The sequence below is a fragment of the Gobio gobio genome (genome assembly GCF_949357685.1).
Source record: "Gobio gobio genome assembly, chromosome: 18".
NCBI lineage: Eukaryota > Metazoa > Chordata > Actinopteri > Cypriniformes > Gobionidae > Gobio > Gobio gobio.
The window spans coordinates 31,646,608-31,669,717 of record NC_137111.1 but is presented as its reverse complement, the minus strand read 5'-3'; the positions used below and the strand labels follow the sequence as shown (position 1 = coordinate 31,669,717).

At 37.5% G+C, this 23,110-nt stretch overlaps 1 protein-coding gene across 1 annotated transcript in view; it reads right to left on the bottom strand.

Annotated features, from left to right (window-relative positions):
• galnt2 (UDP-N-acetyl-alpha-D-galactosamine:polypeptide N-acetylgalactosaminyltransferase 2) overlaps positions 1-21,715 on the bottom strand; it is a 146,762-nt gene extending 125,047 nt beyond the window's left edge. Inside the window, exon 1 of the mRNA XM_079843437.1 lies at positions 21,488-21,715. Coding sequence (XP_079699563.1) covers positions 21,488-21,583 — 96 coding nt within the window. The 5' untranslated portion in view covers positions 21,584-21,715. The remainder of the gene's footprint in view (positions 1-21,487) is intronic.
• Between the last annotated feature and the right edge of the window lie 1,395 nt (positions 21,716-23,110).

The following is a 23,110-nucleotide window of genomic DNA, read 5'->3' as shown; positions in this document are numbered from 1 at the left end:
ACTTTGGGCTTTGTTACTTTTGATATGAAACAGATGAAACAGCCTCAGATTTATTCGGTACATTTTATAACGAAAATGTAAAAAATAAATACCGTTTTGACACTGTTTAATGTGGCATGACAGATCGCTGTAGCACCTCAGTTCAAGAGAAGCGGCAGCATGGGCCGCATGTGAACTGATCATCTCTGGTTTAATACCAGGGGCCGGTTGCATAAACTGCTTTGACTAGTCTTAAAAGTTAGTCATCTATTTTTTTCTTCAAGACTGTTCTTAACTTTTTAAAGTCAGTTACATAAAAAGTTAGATTGGTCTAATTTGAATCAGAAAAGTAAGACCGATTACCTCTTGACTAATAGTGTGTCAAATTAGTTCTTAAAGGGATAGTTCTGCTTACCCCCAAGCCATCCAAGGTGTAGGTGTCTTTGTTTCTTCAGTATAACACAAATGGAGATTTTAATTCACTATAAACTTGTTAGACTAACTTGTTAGTTAGAAACGAGTTAGTTAGAAAAATTAACTTGCTTAATATATGCACCATATTAATAATAATAATAATAATAATAATAATAATAAACATTTTTTAAATGTTTGAATAAATCCATCAGGTTATGACAGCAACCATTTAAATTTTTATATTTCAAATTCAAATTGGAGTACAAATATAATCATGCAACTGTAAAGTTATCATTATAACTTTATTATTATTAAAACTTCCTTTAGTGTAATTTAAGTGTTCGTATACAGATCAGTTCATTTTAACCTTCAATATAATAGTAATGTAATACCTCCCATCCCATGTATAGTTTACAGCATTAGTTTTTTCTTTCCTTGGAAAAACAATCGATATTGAATCGAAAGCCTGTGAATCGAATCGTAAAATTGTCAATACCAAAAGCATATTTTAGAATGTCAGACCCTAAACATTGTCAACAAACTAATATGGAAATGACCTGAAATGTAAAAATCACAAACTTTAAACTTTACATACAAACTTCCTTATAATGTTATTATAATGTTATAAGTAATATAAACGTTAGTGCCACAAAAAAAACAATGCCATAATTGAGACCTTTTTTTTCATGTTAAAAGATGTTATAAGACATTTCACAGTTTTGCTAACTTCCTCCGCTTTGCAACTTTAACCACAAACCATCTCTTCAAAAGACAGCACCTTTATGTTTTTTCTTTATATCAGATTTCTATGGTGAAATTTAGGAAAGCTTGGCATTTTGATTATGACATCATCGTTTAGCATTGTTTCCTTATCATGAGCTTCTATGTGGAAGGAAATGCTTCACACAAAAACAGTAATTCTCCATGGCTTACGGTTTCATTCTTTTGGCAGTAGATAATGTTTCTTACAAGAAATCTGTATCTCCTTGGTGATTAATGGAGTGTTTTTCACTTTAAAGTATTTTTGAAATGTCCCTTAAGTGGAGATAATGGGAAAACAAATAAAATCTCAGTGAAATTATCAAGGAAAGTCCATTATGGATCCTTAAGGCATTACAGAAACTTTAAAGAGTAGGTCCTGGTTTTCAGTGATTGAAGCCAGATGATACCTAGATATTAAATAAATCAGTGTTCAGACTGTTTCAAAAATTATCATGATTTTAACAGTAAAAGACTGTAAAAATGCTACGGTTAAAAGCAGTTAACTGGTTAACAAAAAGTTTCTGTACTATATACGGTGAATAACTGTAATAGATCTAACCTTACATTTAATGTAATTTTACAGTAAAATACCATTACATTTACAGTTTTTGGAAGTGAAAAAAAAAACGTAAATTGACATTCCCAGAATTCCCTGTGTGACACTTCACATTTGATACATTTTCATTGAAATAACAGTTCCTTCTTAGTTTTTCTGATCAGTTATGTACATTAGGGTTTTATGTTACACTTAATTTTGTTAAACAACATTGTGTTACCATGATGGTGTTTAGTGTTTGCGTGAATGACACTGTGCACCTTCTATATATTAGTATTGCTTGTGATGAGCTTTGATCATCATGTGATTGGTGGTTGTCAGTATATATCAAAGGTACATAACAGATATTAGTATTTCAATAGGTTGGTAATTTAACATTTTAGTTAATGAAATATGGTTATTTACTGTAAATCTAACTTAAATCTGTAAAACCTAGAATGTTGCTACCGTATTTCTTACAGTAAAGTTCCGGCAACCACAGCAACCAGTTTTTTACTGTAAATTTTTTTTTACACTTGCAATATTAAAGTACATTCATGAATTAGATTTTTATTTTATTTCATATCTTATCTCAAAAGATATACATCTTTACCAAACAGACTTCCATTCACCAACCATGCAAGAACAGTTATCATCAACCAATCCTGTTAATGAAAATGGACAAATACAAGCCAACTGATGAGCCTGGCCAATATATTGTCTATTACTAGTGACAGGTTATATGACTCTAAAAACAATTAATAGACTCAACTACGATGATTACTTACTGCCCTAACGGTGTCATGTAAATAACAACCATAAGAGATTCTGTAAAACTCCAAAAGTTCCTTGACATAATTGGCGCATAAGAAACGCCTAAAAAGCAAGATCATATGTTCAGTGAATCTGTTGTCAATTATTGGCTTATCCGTTCAATATCTGACTGCATGGAACTCTCCCTCTTCACAAAGTAATTCTTCTTCAAATAACATCCCCAAATAATAAATCAGTATATGGAGAAAACATAACAGCCTCTAACTGAACTGAGCTATTTGTCCATTCCTAAACAATTATTTGCATGTCAAATCAGGGAAAGTAATTATTCTGCAGATGTGAGCATTTTTTCGAAAGTGAATAATCAAATTTGGTTATAAAGGAAAAAAACTCATGACTGGCTCCAGGGATTTCGGTTTTTTTTTCTTAATCTAAATTTGTGACAACAACAGTTTGAACCGAGAGGCTGAATGTTGTCCTTGGCCTGATGGTGTTTGAGCGCGGTCGAATTTGCGAGGCAGTTAGCTCTCTCACACCGAGGTTATGTTATGCATTTCACCCTAGAGGTTTCATTTTAGCAAAGAAGTGACATGACAAATTTCTACTGGTAGCTTTAGATATTTTGCATTCAAGGAAGATCACTAAAGGTGCATTGCATACAAACCATATCAATTCTGAATAAACCGCAAAAAAAAAAAAAAAAAAAAAAAAAAAAAGTATGGTGGATGTACAATATTAGCAAGGAAATCTGTTTTGCCTGAACTGTCACCTATATTTTCCTCTATGGACTCTGTCAATAAAAGAGGTGCGTTGACATCTCCTTCACAGACATAAAAGCAAATGACATTCAGAGTGTTTTTTAGTACAATAAAATAACGGCAGTGCCGATCTGTACAATGGAATCAGTTGTTTTGTGTGAGATTTGCCTTATAAAGTCTCAGGATAAAAGATCTTAAAAGGGACAGTTCACAATTTACTCAGCCTCATGTCTTTCCAAACAGGTATTACTTTTTTGATATTTAATTTTTTTTTATCTTTTTCCCCCTTAAAATAAAAGTCAGTGGGTGCTATGTTATTTTGAACCACATTGAGTTTCATTCTATGGACAATAACAGTAAAATATCTCCTCTGTAGAAGAAAGAAAAATATACAGGTTTGGAATGACAAGGCTCAGTAAATAATGAAAATTAAATAATTTTCATTTTTGACTGAACTGTCTTTTTAAGATGCTTGTGAAAATGAAGGAGACAGAGGAGAAGGAGTTCTTGCCAATCTCCCCGTGAGTGTAGTGGCACCAGAACTATTTTTCACCCTCTATCAAGACAAATGAAACCTGTTATGCAGAGAGTAAAATTATGCCAAACAAAATCAGGCATCCTGTCAGAGAATTAGACTACCTCTCACTGACATGCCAGCGAACTGCTACGTCAAAAGGTGAGAAGCTGTCGACTGCAAATCTGCACTGGGCGTCCAGAAGCCGTCACTTTGTATATGGAGACAAGTGCAAATTGGCTGCCCTGCAGGCCCAGCATGTCAATCTAGAGGCTGCCGAGATCAGTTCACCAGGCCCGTCGTCCTTCACCCATCTGTCCAAGCGTGCTAAGGCTTCATTAGCAAAGCTAATTACAGCACTAACAAAAGGAGTACATTTCATTGGTTAAACAATGACAATTAAGTTTTATTTACTTACTTTTCTTACTGCAAGAATGATACTGCAAAAGCATAAAACTACTACTATGATACATCAACATGCAAAGCACCCATTTGCTTATAAAATCATTCAAATGAATGTTCCGGGTTCAGTACAAGTTAAGCTCTATTGACAGCGCTTATGGAGTAATGGAAATTATAAATAATTGACATATCGCTTAGTTTTTTGACAAAAACAAAAACTGCTGTTACAATAAAACTAAAAGCTAATCAATAAAAGTTAAAAGACACATTATTAGCCACTAAAACAAGTAGAGCATAATTAACTTAAATATTAAAACCGGGCACCATGACTGAATTGTTTCCATAACCTTGTCTGGTGTACAATTACTTGCAATTTCATTGTCATTACATTACATTACATTATAGTAAAGCCTGTAAACCCAGAAATGACACAGCGTCAGTGCAAAGTTACCAAGAAGGGAGGTGAAGCAATCCGAAAAAGTTGTTTGTCTTGAATAAGCAAAAGAACAAACACAATTCCCTTCGTTATCTGACTGGGCACATTCACAATGTCTGACAATGGAAACCACCCAGTAACAAGTTTAAACTAAAAGGTCTACTACACCTTCACCTGACACCAAATGTGACAATATTCCTCTGTTGATGCACTGGAAACATAGCCTAGAAATCTAGATGCACCCTAGCGGCAGAAAATTTATTTTGCCACAAGTGTAGTCTAGCAACTCTTGGTAGACCTGAGAGCTGGAAAAAACAAACTCTGGTCAGGCCAATCACAGCGTGTGTAGAGTCAGTGGGCGGGCTTAACATAATGACGGCACGTCACGGCAGAGTTGCGGAGGTTCTGCGTGCTACTCGTAAACAAAGAAGCTGACGAACAGCGGTCTTTTGAATCGGCTTTGGCCGCGACTCTGGAAGACTTGGAGTTAAGCTTTTCTTTGAGAAAAGAACGGCACTGAAGTTATTCTTAAGAAAAGAAGATATGTTCGAAGTTTTGTCGACCGGATACGGCGAAAGTCTATCAAATAACGTTAGCTCGGCTTCACCTTCTTCTTTGCTCTGGTTGGTTGTGGCGCTCATGGTGCTATCCAATTGCGTGCAGAGGAAATTTGAAAGACAACCGTTTATCCAACCGTTTATCCCGCCCCTCGGATTGAGCCCTGTCAATGGTGAGTTTCCAGACCCAACATCTTGATGTGGGTCTGGCTTGTCAGGCTACAGGAAACACATATATATAAAAAGAAGATATGACATGGTGCCCAAACCGTTAGACCAATGCATTTTCATGATTTTCAATGCATTACTTTGTACGATTGCACTTGTATTTAGTATATTATAAAAAAAAATTGAGGTGAATAATCATTTCACAAAATTGGAAACAAAAAACTTCACTAAAGCAATAAAAGTTGTTCATTTTTAAATCCCCTGACAAGATTTCCAGGAATGTGGGAAGTCTGAGAACCCTGCAACCAGAAGTTACCAATAGTTTAATCAATAGATACTGAATGATCTGAAGATTTTCAATAGCAACCTGTGATCAAACATACATTTATAATTATAATCATTAGTCATTTGTATAGTTATTAATTTATTCATATTCATATTATTATTAGATTATATAATTTATAATTTATTCATTTTGTTTATTTACATCATATATAATTGAAATAATTCATTTGTCGTTTATGTTTTTTATATTACTCATTTATTTTCCATTGTTTAATCCTATGATTGTGTGGTCTAAAGGGAAGTTTGTCTTCACAAGTAGGAGATAAGAGAACGTCTCCATTTCAAGGTTTTTAACGTCAAAGGACGATGCTGTGAAGCAGTAATTTTCCATTGTTTTTCCCTTGGTATAATAACACTTGTTGGAATTGTACTGGACAGACGAAGTCAGAGCATTGAGACATGCACAAATAAGATTATTTAATAAACTCTGCCCTTTTATTATTATGACTTCGTCTCCTGCTTCTGCTGATCCTTGGCTTTCTCAGTCAAACTCTCAGGCTGATAGAAGGCTTTTAATAGAGTCTTGAGGTACCAGGCAAGACTTTCTGTTGACAGGTTTTGCTGGTTTGCACACTAGACGAAACCGATATCTTTTGACAAGAGAGTGATCTAACAATATATACTTTAAATATTAGAATTAAAATAAATATGAAAGATCCGACGGATAGCATATATCCACACACACTTATCCTAAAACTACTGCCACCATTTACTACCATTGTAAGTGCCATTGTAGCGTTGGTCTGGTTTCACACTCAACTTGATTCTATCGAACCCTGGTGTGTTTGCGTTCATCTTACAATATCATTTTGACACTTGGGTTTACTGTATAGGTGTTGCATGAATGCGGCTTTCTGCTGCTTGCAATCGGACTCTTTTTAGGAGAGAGCAGATTGCAAGCCATTCATTGGGTACCCCAGTGCGTTCCCGAGTCTGCATGACAGCTTTCACATTTCCACACTGCCAGTGTGAAAGCACACAGTCTTATCTGTATTTTGGCTTTTTTTTTTTTTTTAATAAGAGAACACTGAATTTTGAAAAACCTCCACCACACATCAAGGGCTTTAAATTCAAAAGCAATAGAGAACTTATTTTCTTTGTCTCAGCTTGTGTCCTTCACTGATCTGGACCAGGTGGGATGATTCACAGCACAGATGTTCACCTTTCATTAAAAAAGGTATGTAAATTAAAATTAACCAAACAGGACAGGTATGAGGGACAGTCAGAGCCCTCGGGCACAGTGAGGGTGAAAAAAGACAGCGCAGCAAGAACAAGCCAAATGGTTTATTGGTTGGTCTGTAATGTTAATGAAGATGCATGCGGAGCATTCATGGAAGCCACAGACCTGGCAGAGGCTCAGGATGTGCCTGCAAATAATTAGATAAGCAGTGAATCTCTGCCGGATGCCACACCTCCCTAAAAGCAAAGCTGGCATTGCCCCGAACAAGATATCCAAATGAGAGCCTGCTCATTTAAATGAGACCCATGGAAACCGGTCTAATAAGTCTGCCTAATTTACAAACTTTCAGCTCATGGTCAAAACATTTATTAGTGAAAGGACACAGGGTACATTTACATACAAAGTCATAATAAACCTACATTCTCTATGCAGGATTTTCAACTACTGTTTGCAAACAACATTCAAACTTGGCCCCTCCTCAAGGACAGGACCAACACCTCTCCTCTGATATAAGTTGTACAACACACACAACCCAACCAAACCACCGGCAGAAAGATGAGTGATGAGCCATTTTACAAACATTTTCAAATATTGTGTTTATCATGAAGAGCAGTTCCACTAATAGTTAGATGACTGGCTGTAATTTGTTAGCGAATGTAGCCATCTTCATTCTAGCTCACAAATAAACAATACGTGTCATCATAAAAATGTAATTACAATGCCTAGTAATCTGTCGAATTACAGATAGCAGTCAAAAAGGCAATATCAACATTAGCGGACTGGTTTTTGTCGAGACACGACAACTTGGTGGAGCTTCAGATACAATGATGGCCACCATTATTGGCTGGGGCGACACATCCACTGGCCAAAGATTCCAGCCCAGAAACGCCCCAAGCACAGCAATTCAAGAAGAAAATAAGAAAATACAAGCATGGGACAGTGTATCTAGTTACAAACACCACTACACACTTATAGTGAACCTTAAGTAATGATTGAGAAGCATTATTTTTGTACGAGTATATACTTTTTTCTTTTTTTCATCTTGCATAGTGCACCTTTAAAGTCAGCATGAAATAGTAATTCACCCTAGTTTCTAAACGAATGTTTTTGATCTTATTGTGAACGATTAATCCATGTATATGTTTTTTGTTTCATTTTTAAAAAGTATATAACACACAGTTTCTGCCAATCTCATGTTAATCTTGAGTACCTATAGAGTAGTATTGCATCCTTCATATCTCCGAAGCGTCTTTAGTTTGATCATATTTATAAAAGACAGATACGCGGTACCAATTCTTTCCGAAAACAGCAGAGCTTGCGGAGGCGTGCAGTGGGCGGGGCTAAAGAGTCACACACTCACACACACACACGATGCAGTTTCACTCACCACCTGCGGTTTCGACTCATGACCGGGAACAAACAAACACACTTGCAGAACTCCGTTGCTGCTCCGGAAAAACAAACTGCATCCACTGTTTCAAACATGTTTGATATTAGAGCCAATTTTAGAGCACATACTGTCATATTTCATGCATCTCCTAGCAACGAGTTGCATGTTTCGGTGCGAGTTTGTTTTTTTTGCAACGACCTGAAAGTCTGTGTGTGACCCTCAGTTGTTTATTAGCTTGTTCGATGCCCAATTTTTCTCAGTAAACATTTACAAAGTTTGCTAGTGTATGATCCCCAGTGTTCGGATTTTGTACGTAAACGCACTTACAGGCGTTTCATGGTTAAAAGGAAATAGTTCAACAATTAAATTACCCTTCAGAGGATATAGGAAAACATAAAAAGAAGAAAAAGAAAAAAAAAACACCTCAAAAAGTTCTCATCTTCCGTCTTTGAAATGACAGTCTGTGGTTGCATATGCATGAAAGGTAACATCAGGCTGAAAGACAAGGGACCGCAGTCAGCAGTTCCTGAGCACCGTCTGCCCTCCACTGCATGTTAATTAGCATGTAATTGTAGATGCTTCTGTGTGCTTTTACAAAGCCACGAGAATGATTACACTGTTGCATTCTTGATTTAGTTTGGTGCAGAAGAATTTCAGACTAAATTGTATGGGTTAAATTATACATTGTGGCATCAGTAAAGGCAATTTAGTTCAAACATCACATTAGTTATACACTGCATCCGAGCAGGCACGTGGTTGCTCTCCATCTCACACTGAACAAGTTGAGGGATTGCTCTGAAAAAAGGATAGCCATTCTCGATAAATGCTTTCAATCAGGCTCCAAGAGCCACGTACAAGCTGACAAAACTAGCTCGTCTTCAGTGAATCAAGTCCCCCACTGCAGTTGATTTCTGTCAGTCAGAGTGTTTCTGGTGCTCTTCGACTGCATGCTCCGTAGGCCGAAATGAAGATGTGAAGCAAATAAATTGAACACCGGCTGGCAGTTAAGTTGTTAAACAGACCAAACATCTGGTGAGAATAACTTCTACCAGCTCACCAGTCACATAGTTGGCGTCGCTCTGATGTAGTTTTTCCACTGGTTGAATATTCTAAAATAAATATCATATGCTTTTCTGATATTGTGCAGCATGCGTTACTGGATTAGAAAACCTTAAATATCTTGAGCACAATGACGGAATTAATTTTTGTGAGGAGAAATACAGAGGTGTTTACTTTAGGGTTGTGTATTTCAGTGCATTTTCCGTGCAAGGTGTGTCCATAGCTTCCCGTGGCACAAAAATAGCTTTTAATCAGCAGCTACGCAAAATCTTTCACTGATATGATGATACATCACTGGAGGCTATTCAAAAACCCAAGATCATTAACATTATATGGCTGTAATTTCATTGGTCTGTTGGTCACGGAGATGCAGAGGCGGCAAACAGCCTGGAAGTACTTGGCTAGGAAAACCCTCATCTTCAACACGTTCATGGCATCTGGCATTATTCTCAGTGTTTTCCTATTAGTGTATATGTCTCGATACATGAAGAACCGGGCCCTTACACATCGTCTAAACAACTCTGACCGCTCGCCGCTCATAGACGATCTTTGTTTAATCTATGTGGGAAACATGCTATGAGATTTCAAACACAAGCTGACAGAGCAGATGTGTCTGCCGTAGCCACAAAGCGGAATTTCAATCTCAGGATGTGTTACTGGTTTCCATGAACAGTGACTGTGAGGAAAAACTCAATTGCACTGTAAAGCATTGTCATTCAAAATGACAACAAATAGGTTAAGCAAAATACACATATACATAATTTATTTAAAGGTTAGTTTGGTATTATAGTGTGTAATATAGAGTTTACATATTTCAAAGATTATTTATTGAACAAAAAGGTACAAACACATCATTATCACAATATCCCTTTAATGATAGATGATGGCAAACGTAATTTAAAGACCCCGTGTGGTGAAAAAAAGTTTTTAATGTTGTTTATATGTCTATGTGGTGTTTTTAATATGCTTTAAGATGAATCATGAGAAAAATTCATAAGTCAATACCATTGCTGAGTATTTTCTCCTTAAAACTGCAGTGAACCAAAGACTCAAAAAAGCAGTTTGAAATCGCAGTTGATCTCTATGTCTCAAATATGTTGAAACTAATCCTATCAACGTGCGGGCGGGCTTTAGCATATCATTACTATGATGCGAAGCAGAGGTGTCTCAAGAGAAGCCAGGTTATCCCAGTATATTTTTCTGTTGATATTTATAAAAGGAAAAAATTATATATAATTTTCCGTCTCCTCAAAAGAGTCTGTTTGCAAGCAGCAAAGCCGCCTTCAAGCGACACACATACGGTAAACCCAAGTGTCGTTTACTCAGCTGCACATAATAGCACCAAATTAATTTAAAAAAGCCCAATATATTGACCCGCGTTCTGTTTTCTATCACGCCCGTGCACGTTTGTGATGACGTAAGATGAACGCAAACGCACCAGGGTTCAAGTTGAGTGTGAAACCAGACCAACACTGCGGAGGCGGAGGGAACAATCAGACTCGGACCGCAGCAAACGTGTCCAGTATAAAACACCCTGAGAGCTGACTGGCAGCTTTTAGGAGCGTTATTGGCAGCGCCTCTGGTTACATGAACGCGTCAGCACCACATCAGCACCGACAACATGGGGATTTTTTTGGACGATAATCGCACATACTATTCGATATTCTATAATTAAATAACTAATCGAATATTCGAAAATCGCGACCCATCCCTAATATATACACATACATACATACATATACTCAGGTACAATTAGCAATATAGCTGGTGAATTATTATGTATATTACAATGTTATGATGAACTGTATGCCATTCTCTGATGTTCAAAGCGTTTCTAAGGTTGCTGATTTTTAAAAATAAAAACTGAAAGTGCAAAAGGGAACATTGTTTGTTTAACATTAGCAACACCTTATTAGCTTTTTGATAATGTAGTCAAGCAAAAGACTAAACATATCAATTAACGTTGTGTGTCTGACTTTGTAGAGAGCGATACATAAAACAAATTACCATTCTGATACATCGACTTGTAGAGCCTGTATAATTCACTTCTTTTGAATCAGTGTCTGGTTCAAATATGGCTGAATTAAACCAGTATTTCCACGTGTCATTGTGCAGCGTTTTCTACAGTAAACTTGGCTAAGAGGATCAGGTATTCTGATCTTGTTTGAGTAAATGGAGGTGGGGCTAATTTGCATATCCATGGGCCACGTATACTAAATGAAGAAAGGATTACATTCAAGCTATTTTAAAAAGGCATGGGGAGAAAAAACCCAGGAACAAAAAACATTTAAACATTTCCCTTTGGTGATCAAAGATGAGTTTTAAGGGATAACATGATTGACTACAGGAGGACTTTAAATATTGAAATAAGCAGTAACCAATAAATACTCTATTGAATATCAACCACTACTGATAAATTAAACAATAAATATAAATATTTCACATAAATCAATAACCGATAGGGTGCAGATATATTTTGAATCCCTAACAATGACACCAAATAAAACGCCTCTAAATCAAATCGTTTCCCTGATTTTAAATTAAACAATTAACTAAAAATGTTGTGGTTAATTTTTCATGGGTCTTTTGAAGTCCTCCTCACATTCTAGCTATGAGAGAGCTGCCTTTAGGCTTGAACACTGGGAACAATGAGACACACTTCACTGCATTTGATATTCATCTCTATTTCAAAAGGATGGAGGGGGATTATGTTGCTCTTCTAAACAGCCACAGTCAATTATATCATGATCTTAAAATAGATCTTTAAGTTAGACGGTTACCGTCTACCCATCTGAAAGATCATTTGAAGATGTACCCAGTTCATATACGGCCCACCTGGCACCACTGGACAAAGATCTTCAGAATGTTTTTTTTAACCCAAGGCTAAACTCTCTGCTGTGGTATTGGTTGCATATGCAAGAAAATTATGAGTTCCATCTGCCTTCAGAGAATACAGATATTCCCTTCACGAGCGCCATACCCTCTACTTTCCAGACTAAGATTGCCTGGTGGGAAACTAGGCTTAAAAACATGTCTAAACTAATTTCACGACAGATATCTCAAAAAGCTTGAGCCAGTAAGTGCTTATCATGAACAAGCACTCCGTTTTTGTTATGTCTTGGAGATGACGGAGCAGAAGAGTGATAAAACTACAGCTGATAAAAAGAGACGTTTGTTATCACATTGCAAGAATGTTAATTTGACGACTGTACTAAAAAGTAAAAAGATGAAGGGCAATCATTTATGTAAAGTGTAGTTGACGCATAATGTGTCCATGGACTTTTTAAATCACCAAACTTTAGGTTAAAATACACATGAATATAAAAGAGAAAGTGTATATCTTAACTCCTTTATTCTCAATTACTAATCAACGTTTTGCCTTCACCAATTCATTATAATGGACTGCTGTGTGCAATTCGTTTATAAAAGGTATAACTAATGTAAGTCTCTCAATTAATATAAGGTCATACAAGCTGCATTCATACTCTTTTTAATAGAAACATTTTTTTTTAAATGTATAGCTGACATGACATTTTAACAGGGTCTAAAGATTTTTTTTTTTGAATGAACATTTTATAATGTTGTGACGTGCGAAACACTGTAACTGACGCAAACACAACGTACGTCTAACAAAAACAAATGGTGTTAAATGGCCCCTACACTTCAATTACATCGACTAAACAATCATTTACCAACAAATTTCCCCCAAAAACATTGACCTTTTTTTACAAACTGTTTCCAAAGATCCCTACAAAATGTGAAAAACACTCTCTTTATGGTCTCTAGGTCTCAATGGACCAATAAGGCGGCTGACTGTGTTAATCATAAAAAGATAACATCACAGAATGATGTCACCGGGTAGCCACAAGGGGAATATCCAGTAACTAAACCCTGTTGAAGAATGAATGACCCTTAACATCAAAAGCTCATTTCATCTCATTTGCATTGCACTCATATACATCTCGCAGTTGCTAATACATATTTCACAAAGACATGCAAGACTGATGACTGAACTAAATGTGAAAAACACAGAAAGATGACTACCCTGCAGAGGATAATCGATTTTCTCTAATCACATATTCAGCTGGAGATACATTTCCCTAGACATTGGCCCTTTGGGTAAACAGGCTTGCCATTTTCCACCTCTACATGTAATATTTGTAGACCCTTTGGTAGTTAAGGTGTCCACAGATGCAAGTCTTTCCGTTTTCTTTTGCTAGTGCATATTCCATTCTATTTTCTTATGGATTTTGCCATTCATGTTTCACTTCCTCCTGGCTCACGGCCAGTGTGCTGACAAGACTTTGGGTGAGTCTGAAATGGAACCCAAATAGTCCTTCCTCTTCCACCGTTCACTCAGACAGACTCAATCATCTAAAAACAACCAGGAAAGTGCTGGTTAATGAGAAAAAGAACAGTGCCTCTAGTTTAGAATCAAGCATGAATGCATAAAGAATGATTCTAAGAATAGGGATTATGAAAAATTGTCTCTGACAATGTGGTTACAGACTGAAGTGGTAAGCAGGGATGTATTAATTTTTTTCATATCTCACTCCCTAACAGAACAGGCAGTTGTGGGAGAATTGAAAAGGATTTCTGCAAATCCCCACAGAGACCTTTATCTTTCCAAATATTACAGAATTCATCTCTGATGCCGAAGGCCTCTGTAAAAATGTTGAATCTTCTGGACAAGACAATACTTCAAAAGTAATCTGTGCTTCATGTCTTCTCTAATGCAATGTTTTACTGACAAAAGTACTGTATTTGATTTTTAAAAAAAAGGAATGACTTTAATATCTTGGAGTTGTAACTCAAAAAGGATTTGTCCAAATAAATAAAACAGTTCGGCATCAAAATATTTTAATGTACAGTGAAAATGGATATATTATATCTTTAAGGAAGCACTACATGATTGTAAAGATATCAAATAAAATAACCTAGAAATCTAAAACATAACAATATAGCAGAAATGAGCATGCACATTAAAATACAATTAAATTTAGCACCAAGGGTCTAAAGACAAAAAGCCAATAGGATTGGATTTGGATTATTGCAGGAAATAAGTTCTGTTAACAACAAATATTTATGACTCTTACACATTTCGTTCATCAAAATAATCCTCAAAAGTTTAGGAATTCTAAAAATCAACCCCCATAGGCAAAACATTTTAAAAGGAACTACACCAGTTGCGTCACCACCACTAAGATTCGGACAAATCTCATGAGTGGGGTATTAGGCCGTGTGTCCACCAAAGTGTTTTTTCACGCGGCTGGCTGGCGTATTCAATTGTTCTCAATGGTAGTGCCACAGTTGCAGAACGGCAAACGTTACGAGGTGCTGAGCGAGTATTTCAGTTAAAAGCTTTCAGCGTTTTTTACTGGTCGCCGAGAGTTGAAGAATGTTCAGCTTTGAGTAAAATGCAGCGCTCATTGTCACTTTTCACCCAGCCGTCCAATCACAGTGGAGGAGGGGCGGGACAAATACAACACCGACCAACCTCCACATTCTGCTTACAACGTCAACAGATGAAAACAAGCAGCATAATAACGGAACTAAATTATTTAAAACAAGAGCCAAGAGCAAATACTTTACATTGTATCAGGATTTTTATATAGAATCAATACAGAAACAAACTATCGGTGAAATTAGATACTAGTAACCATGGTCGTCGGAAGCAAAAAAAAAAAAAGATGTGGGTGGGTCCTCTCTCAGAAAAAAATGTACTGGAGTAAATGCCATTTACATTAAGTACAAATATACTGCATTGTTTGCTAAACGTCTGATTGGGCCAGACAAAATTATGGAAATCACTTTATCATTTAGCAATAGTGTAGGGGTAAGATGCATGGCATCAAGTTGACGCAAATCTACCGAGGTTCGAATCCGAATGTGCCGAACTCGCTCTACTCCCTTTTCCCATCACATATCAGATCGGAAAGGCATTCATTTTCAATTAAGAAAATATTAGAAAAGTGGAAATAAAGGATCTAACACGTGTTTAATAACAAGTGTTAATCAGTTATGGTTAGGTAAACAGACGTGCTGAATTAGAGACAATAAAAGTGAGTTGGTCCAATATCATTGGTTGTAAAAAAGTGGGTGGGTCTTGTCCCACCCACATACAATGGTTCCGACGCCCATGCTAGTAACACTTCCGCGTATATACCGTATCATGACAAGCAAAGAGTCTCAACTGAAAAAAATGCTGCGCTGCCAAAACGCTCTCAAGCACCCACAGCGAGGCGTTTTCAGCTGGCTAAAAACGCTTTGGTGGACACGCGGCCTTACTGATGCATCTTATGTCGTAGAATAAAACATGAAAATATATCTTTAGCTTCTATTGACCACAGACCTTATTTCAGGCATTTATCAAACAAACTAAAAAACTCACTTAAAATGTGCCCGTTCACTCACACCATTTCAGCTAAAGCCCTTGCCTCCATCTGGTAGAAACAGAGTTGACAGAGAACGAGGAATTCCATGGTCATAAACTCTGCAGCTCAATGACCTTTGACCATTGAGGTCACAGTTATCCATTGTATCCAAAGTTACAGAGGAGTCTCTTTCAGTGTCTTTAAATTCCTTTATGGATAGATATATAACCATGTTCCTGTCAAAGGTCAGATCATAAAAAGCAATACGTCTCAGATCATATACGATTGTCAGCTAATATCAAAGGTGAAAACAGGAAGAACTCTTACAGGTTAGTTTGTAACTAGTTCATGGCATTGTTTAAAACATAAGGCCCTGATTCATTCCAACCTCTGGAATTAAACTCTGCTGATTCAACAAATTGACAAAACATAATCTTGTGAAATCCGGTTGCCAACTTAAAAGCAACCAAAAAAATATATATTGAGGTCTTTTGAAGCTCAGCTGGGAGATAAGATGTATAGAAAAACATCCCATGGCAAAGAGCTACAAAAGCATCATATTTTCAAGGAAGCAGACAGAGTTTTTGCAGACAGGATCTCATGGAAGAGATAAAGTCAAATAAGCTTTCAAATATTGCCCTTCAAATTTAAAACCCAATTCACCCTCTGTTGAGTAAAACGTAACCTCATATATCAACGTCCAGGATATTCTTCCACGCAAAACCGATTGGGGCACAGAGGCGCTATTTGAGCTCTGGCATTCGCTAGTGTTTAGCATCGGTCGCCCTCAAAATTCACTGCACGTTGGCATCTCCACGATATCAGAAAATGAGAAACTCACAGTCTCTAGTCGCCATAAAATGAGGGCCCCTGCTTTGCTTTCATTTCTCGCATAAAGTTCATCTGTATGACAGTCATCAGACCCAAATGACTTATTTTCCTCTGGTATCAAAGGGAGAAACAAAGAAAAAAGGAAGGCGCACACAGCTTTGTGAGAGCTGACCGAATCTGTCCTGCACTTTGATTCATCCTGATATTAACAAGCTTTGATTTGAACAAGTGAGTGAAAGGAGTAAAGCCCCATCCCAGCACCGCCACTGTAATCCTGCCAACAAGGGCAGAACAATCAGCATGTCAATAATTGTATTGTGGAGCACACATCAGATCAAACGCATTTCTCGGTGGAGATAAAAGCCCACAGTTTCCCTATCCCGCCCGCATCCCAGGGCAGCCGTGGCTCCAAAAAACAATCGGAAAAGGAAAACATTCAGAATCTGACCCTTGCATAACTGAGGTACTAGAATCTGTGATGAGCATCTGTACAACCCCACCACCGTCCCGCGGCGGTCGTCCACCCTCGCTGGTTGCATGAACTCATTTCCTCGCGGAGAGACGATCTTTGACATCTGTTTAAAATCTATTGCGTAACTAACTAGCACAGTTCTCACAGAAACAAATGCAAAAGGACAAGGCAAAGGTCATGTCAATTTAAACTCTTCAATAAAATGAATTCATTGTGTAATTTTAAGGATATAAAGGACTATAAGCTGCGCACAACAGCAGCATCGATGTCCTATTCAACAAAGAGAGGGATTGAATGTGAAGTGCCCTGAGCCAGAAGAAGGAGCACTAACCAGCTGTTCTTCCACCAGCATATGCTACACTACATGAAGCTTCAAAAACAGATCCACAAGCAGCCGTCTTCATATACTATAGGGGTTATTTGATAAAAGCTGGAATAAACCAGTAGAGAAACTGGTAGTTCAACCGCCATTTCAGCCATGCAGTACAACTGCAGGACAATAATGAATTGTGAACGATGCTACACTACAAACAATAGCATTACATTCAGTAACGTACATTCAGAATGCCAAAAGGGAGCAACTCCCAAATCTACAGAGGTCCATTCCCTTCATTGTGCCTTGATCACAATATCAAATGCACTCACAACAGAAAATGAGTTGGCTGAATGCTGCTGACGGACGGCTATGGAAACAAAACACGAAACACAACAAAACCTCAAGACAGTGTGTGTCACTCAATTTAAAGGGAAGAACACACGCTGAATATTTGCCTGAGAGCTGAGCAAACATCCTTCGAGACAGATGGTGTGTTACTAAAGAGTGTAGCTTCATGGCACACCACTCTCACTTAAAAGTGCAACATGTACACACTGTCAAGTGATGATTAATGGAATCCAGACATGGAGCTTTTAGGGATCAAAACTTTATGTAAATACATGAAATTTGAATTTTGAAAGATTACACACTTTATATACGACAGACACCTTTTTTATCAATGCAGAAGTAAATTATTTCCTGTAAAAGGCACAGTATGTAAGATTTTTGTATAAAAATCTCCACTAGAACAATGTTATATATTTTGTTGACTTGCATACTTACATTATCCCAAATGTTTCCAAGAATGTTTAAATCAATTTAAATTAAATCAAGCAATTTTAACCAGGACACAGATCGTATCCGAGCTTCGCCTATCAATGACATCATACTCGCGCTACTGTGGAACCAAAGACGCTTTAATATAATATATACGCGTTTTATTAGACGTGAGGTGAGCAACTGTTTTGATACATTCATCAACAGAAAACTAATCATTGATATAGCTCAACACAGTTAGCCTCATTGTTTAAATCATGTTTTCTTGATTTACTGCAAGTACCATGTTTTACCATGCCTAATATTGATCTAGCTTACTGCAGTGCAACAAGTGTCTCATAGTAGCTGCAGAGCGAACGCACAAAACAGGCATTATAACAATGTTCAACACACTCAAATGTAGGGCTGGGTGATTTGGCTGAAAACTGTATCACGATATAAGTGTTTCATATCGGTCGATATCGATAATTATTGATAAGTTTTATGACCCATTTAAAATAATGACCAGGAGAAAAATATATTTTACATTTAAACATTTTTATTTTAAACTTAACCTTCCTCTGATTATAATCCCCTCAGTTATAAAGGCAGAAATGTCAACAGAACCATGGAAAACACTCAAATAATTTAAAAAAATAACAATGAACACTTAATTATCTCTTAACATTAAGGTGCAGTGCCTCCGTTATTTCTTTGTAACGGTTAACGTTTAGATGCTTTGTCATAAGGCACTGATGCAGAGTAACATTACCTCTGTAACATGTTGTTTCAAAGGCTGAATCCAAAATCGCCCCCTATGCCCTTAAATAGGGCATTATTTGGGTGGACAGCCATTTGTAGTGGTGTCCAAAACCATAGTGGACGTTATTGAGTGCACTCATTCTATCCCACTTTGCACCGCAATAACAAATGTACAGCCATTGTACACACAGTGCCTGTCCGAATTCGCTCACTTGTTTTCATTCACACCTTCAAGTGAACTGTATCAGTGGACTAAAGTAGGGAATAGTGATTGAGGGTTTAGGGGGCGATTTCGGATTCAGCCAAAGTCAAGAATAGCACAAACGAACGAGGCCCGCGTGCTGTCAGCGGAGGCTCGCGCTGACCAGTCTTGGTGGGGACGACGGACAGACTTATAAAAGCCCAAAAACTACCATACTGGCGAGCTGACTTGTTTTCCTGTTTTATCAACAATTTCTTCGCTCGCTGCGGCACTCATTTCCCACTTATCACTCCACGCCGGTTCTGTTTTACTGAAGAATGAATCCAACACGAGACAACGATAAGGCGCATCCAAACTAGATACAGTTACCTGATTGGCTGTTGCCCTGTCACTCCCTACGTTGCTTGGTTACCACAGAGTGAGTGCCTTTGTTCATGCAACCAAACTTGCTTCGCAACCTCGGCTTTCTTCCGACGATGGAAAAAAAAAAATTTGAATGTTTTATCGAACGCATTTTTTATTGATATCGATTACGTGTCTATCGCGATACATATCGTTATCGTTTTATCGCCCAGCCCTACTCAAATGCATCTAATATGATAAAACAGTGCCGTGTTACCCCACATACGCATGAATGGAAGAAGTGGAAGCAGTCGTCTGCAGCATAAAAGCCCCACTGCTCTAGAGCTATGTGTCACACTTCTCTTATTAGCAATCGCTGAAGCGGCCTCATTCCACTCCAACGGCTTTCAGCCCCACCCTACTTCATTCTACAGTAATGTTAATAAATCTTTAATACATTAGCTCATCCATGAATACAATTTCTGCCCGAGTCCCGTCGGATTCTTTTCCACCAGCTGTAGAGGTGAAGACAACTCCCATGATTCCGCGAAATGAAGGCGTCATCAAACTATGCCTGCTTTGAATTAGCGAACTCTAGCGGCGAAATTGACATAGTGCCTGTAATTTGCAATTATTCTGATTTATAAGTCGCTACGGAACTAGAAAAATAAAGTGTAGCAAACTGTAAAATTATTTGCTTAAAAATAAATTCACAATTCAACTCGAATGAATACAAGTACCACTTTGCAGCACAACCGACTAAGAAAAAACTTTTATTTGTAGTACAAAAGCAATATAACAATGGTGCTCACAACTGCGCTGTTTTACTAAATATCACTCAGCTTCAGAGTTTTTTGATAGCGAACAATTCACCGACTTGCAACCAAGCGGCAACCTCCCCCAGTTTCTCTTGAAGCCAAGTGACTTAAACTGCAATTCATCGACTGGCCGCTAGAGACAGGCTCCAAAAGGGAGCAGAATCTCATTGAGCGCCATATTAAAATGCCCAACTTTACAGCAGAAAAAAAACATGTTTACAGCCTGGTACAAATTGTGGTTTCGGCCTATTTAGCTAATTCATGACAACTGTGAGGGGGGTGAATTTTTGTATAACTCATTTGTTTACATTACATAAAGCTTTAAAGTTCTGCATAATTAAGTGGGCGTGGCCACTTTGAGAGACAGGTGGATTGCCGTTTGTCTGCTGTCTGTCAGTCATAATGTCAACTCAGCTCCAGTCCCGAATCTTTGCCCATTTTCAGTTATCCGGGAGTGACACGTGGAGATGCGCTGACAAGATGGCAACGGCCGACTTTACACATCAAAAACTGCTCTTCAGAATTCTATGGGTGACATCACGGACACTTATTTCCATATTTTTTCTACAGTGCATGCTTGCAACAAACAAAAGCATACTTCATTGTGACGCCACCTACTGGAGGGACGAAACAGCAGAAAGCGTCACAGAAGGTTCTGAACGAATCTTTCACTGAACTTAACAGTTACTCAAATTACTCGAGTCACTCAGAGGAATCAGTCGCCACGACCAGTTAAAAAAGTTCCAGAATAAATATTACCTCTCAAGTGTAATAATCTGGAACTAACTCATGTATTAATTTTAGCCTTGGCACTACTTTTTAAATTACAAATTGTAACTTAAACTTAATACCTACAAGCTGCTCATAGCTTGCATAAAATACAAACATGAGCAGAAAATGTTTGAACAGTAACGTATCATGTATGTTACAGGCATACAAGTAACTCATGTTTGTATAGCAAATAAACGTCCCTCTCGCTTCTAAAGAAAACCGGCGTAAACCAAAGCCTTTTAAACGAATTCAGAATAAATGCGCCTTTTAAAAAAAAAAAACGCATAACAGCATATGCTTTTAATTCAGTTAAACCAAGCGGGTTATTCGATAGTCTCGGCAGTTAAATCACAGCACGTAACGATAACACTATCTTTGTGAGTCCACTCAATAGACTTTGGCTATTTAAACGTGCGGGCTTCTCTCGGTCGTCTTCTCTATCGCCGTAGTGACTGATTTTCCTCATTCATCCGCAAACGAAATGTCTCCAAACAATCTCCCCAAACAACTTATATTTGCGCCGATCCGGGAGCATGCAACATGAAGAAAACAGCGAAAAGAACAACCTACCTTTCGACTCAGCGTTGTCCCCGAATAGAAATAATATGCTATGCCAAGAACCCAAAGCACAGCAAAACATAATAATATCCTAGATTTCCTGCGCATTGCTGTGATTTTGGATGGGATAATACAGTGGCTGACTCGGGGTTTGTGCCGTGAAAAGCCACTGACGTCCACGTTCTGCGTCTCGCTGTGGCTACAGCGCTCAACTAACACGAAATCACCAGCAACAGCGGTTGGATAGAAGAAGAAGCAGGAAACAGCCAGCATCACCGGGTTAGAGGGGAAAGGGTAACCGACTTTAATCCAATCACGCTCCGCAGAGACGCGTACGGAGGAGGGGTGGGGGTGGGGACATCCATCGTTAGCCTGTACCTCAAGATGCACCGAGGAATCATTGTTTGGTTCATTCTGGAGATCTGGCAAATGCATTAGTGTTACGTTCTTTTCACTTAAAGATGCAGTAGGAGATCTGGGTAAATGCTAACTTTAGCCTGATAGCAGTGAAAAAAAATATGCTCACTTTCTGCTTATGCACACTGTTTATGTAACCTGATGTGTACTGCCTATATTATCATGCACAGTGCACATTATATCTTTTTACTATACTATTTTATTTATTTTAGCAAATGGTATTGGATTTTTAACATTGTAAGTAAAGTAATTAACAAAAATGCATCAAATTAGACTTTAAATAGTTTCATGTGGAAAGAATGTGAGCAGGGCTGTAACCAAAAAATCTATAGGTAGCCTAGGCTATATCCTATTATGCATTTACCTAATTTTCAACTAAATGTAAAAAAGGCCATAATAACAATGTGCATTGTTATTTTTGTATTATTATTTTTGTATTTAATGTATTTAAATGAATGATTTTAAATGAAAATGAATTAAAACTAGATATAGACATAGGGCTATTTAAAAAACTGAAACTAATAAAATGACAAATACAACAAAATTACCACAAAAAAAGGACAACATAAAAATGAATTCAAAATATTATTTAAAAACTATAATAGTATGATACTAAAATGCCATAATATGTCTCTCTCTATGACCCCTTTGAGGTCATGGAAAAACAAAAGCAGATTTTTTTTGGAGCTAATGCATTTGCTATGATTTCCCATACCTCTGTATATGGGAAAAGTGAAAAGGGGAAATTATTTTGGTCAAGAATCATCTATTTAGACAGCAAGAGCCATGTACTGATAATGTAAAGCAATAAATCACAGTTCTGTCATGAAAACTCTTAGAGAGATTGGCATGGTAATGGATATAGCAATGTTAATGTATTTGGCCTTGGCTGAATAGATCTGCTCTGCTGCTGCTGGTACTGCACTTTGTACTGCCAGTATATTCACAGACACGATGTGAGCATGTAAGGCATGCTGCTGCACATGTAACATACATGAAATAATAACCCCCGTAGCAGATCGACAGGTGGAGCTGGGGAAGAAGTAAAGTTTCTGAAAGTGTGGGCTGCAGACTGCTAAGAGCAAGCAATGTCAAGTATTTGAATGTTGAGCAGCAAACTCATTAGCTGCTGATGCAACAGCAACCAATCAGCAGCGCTATATAGATAACGATGTGATCACTAACATCTAGAGTTTCAAGAATAAACTTTGTATATAA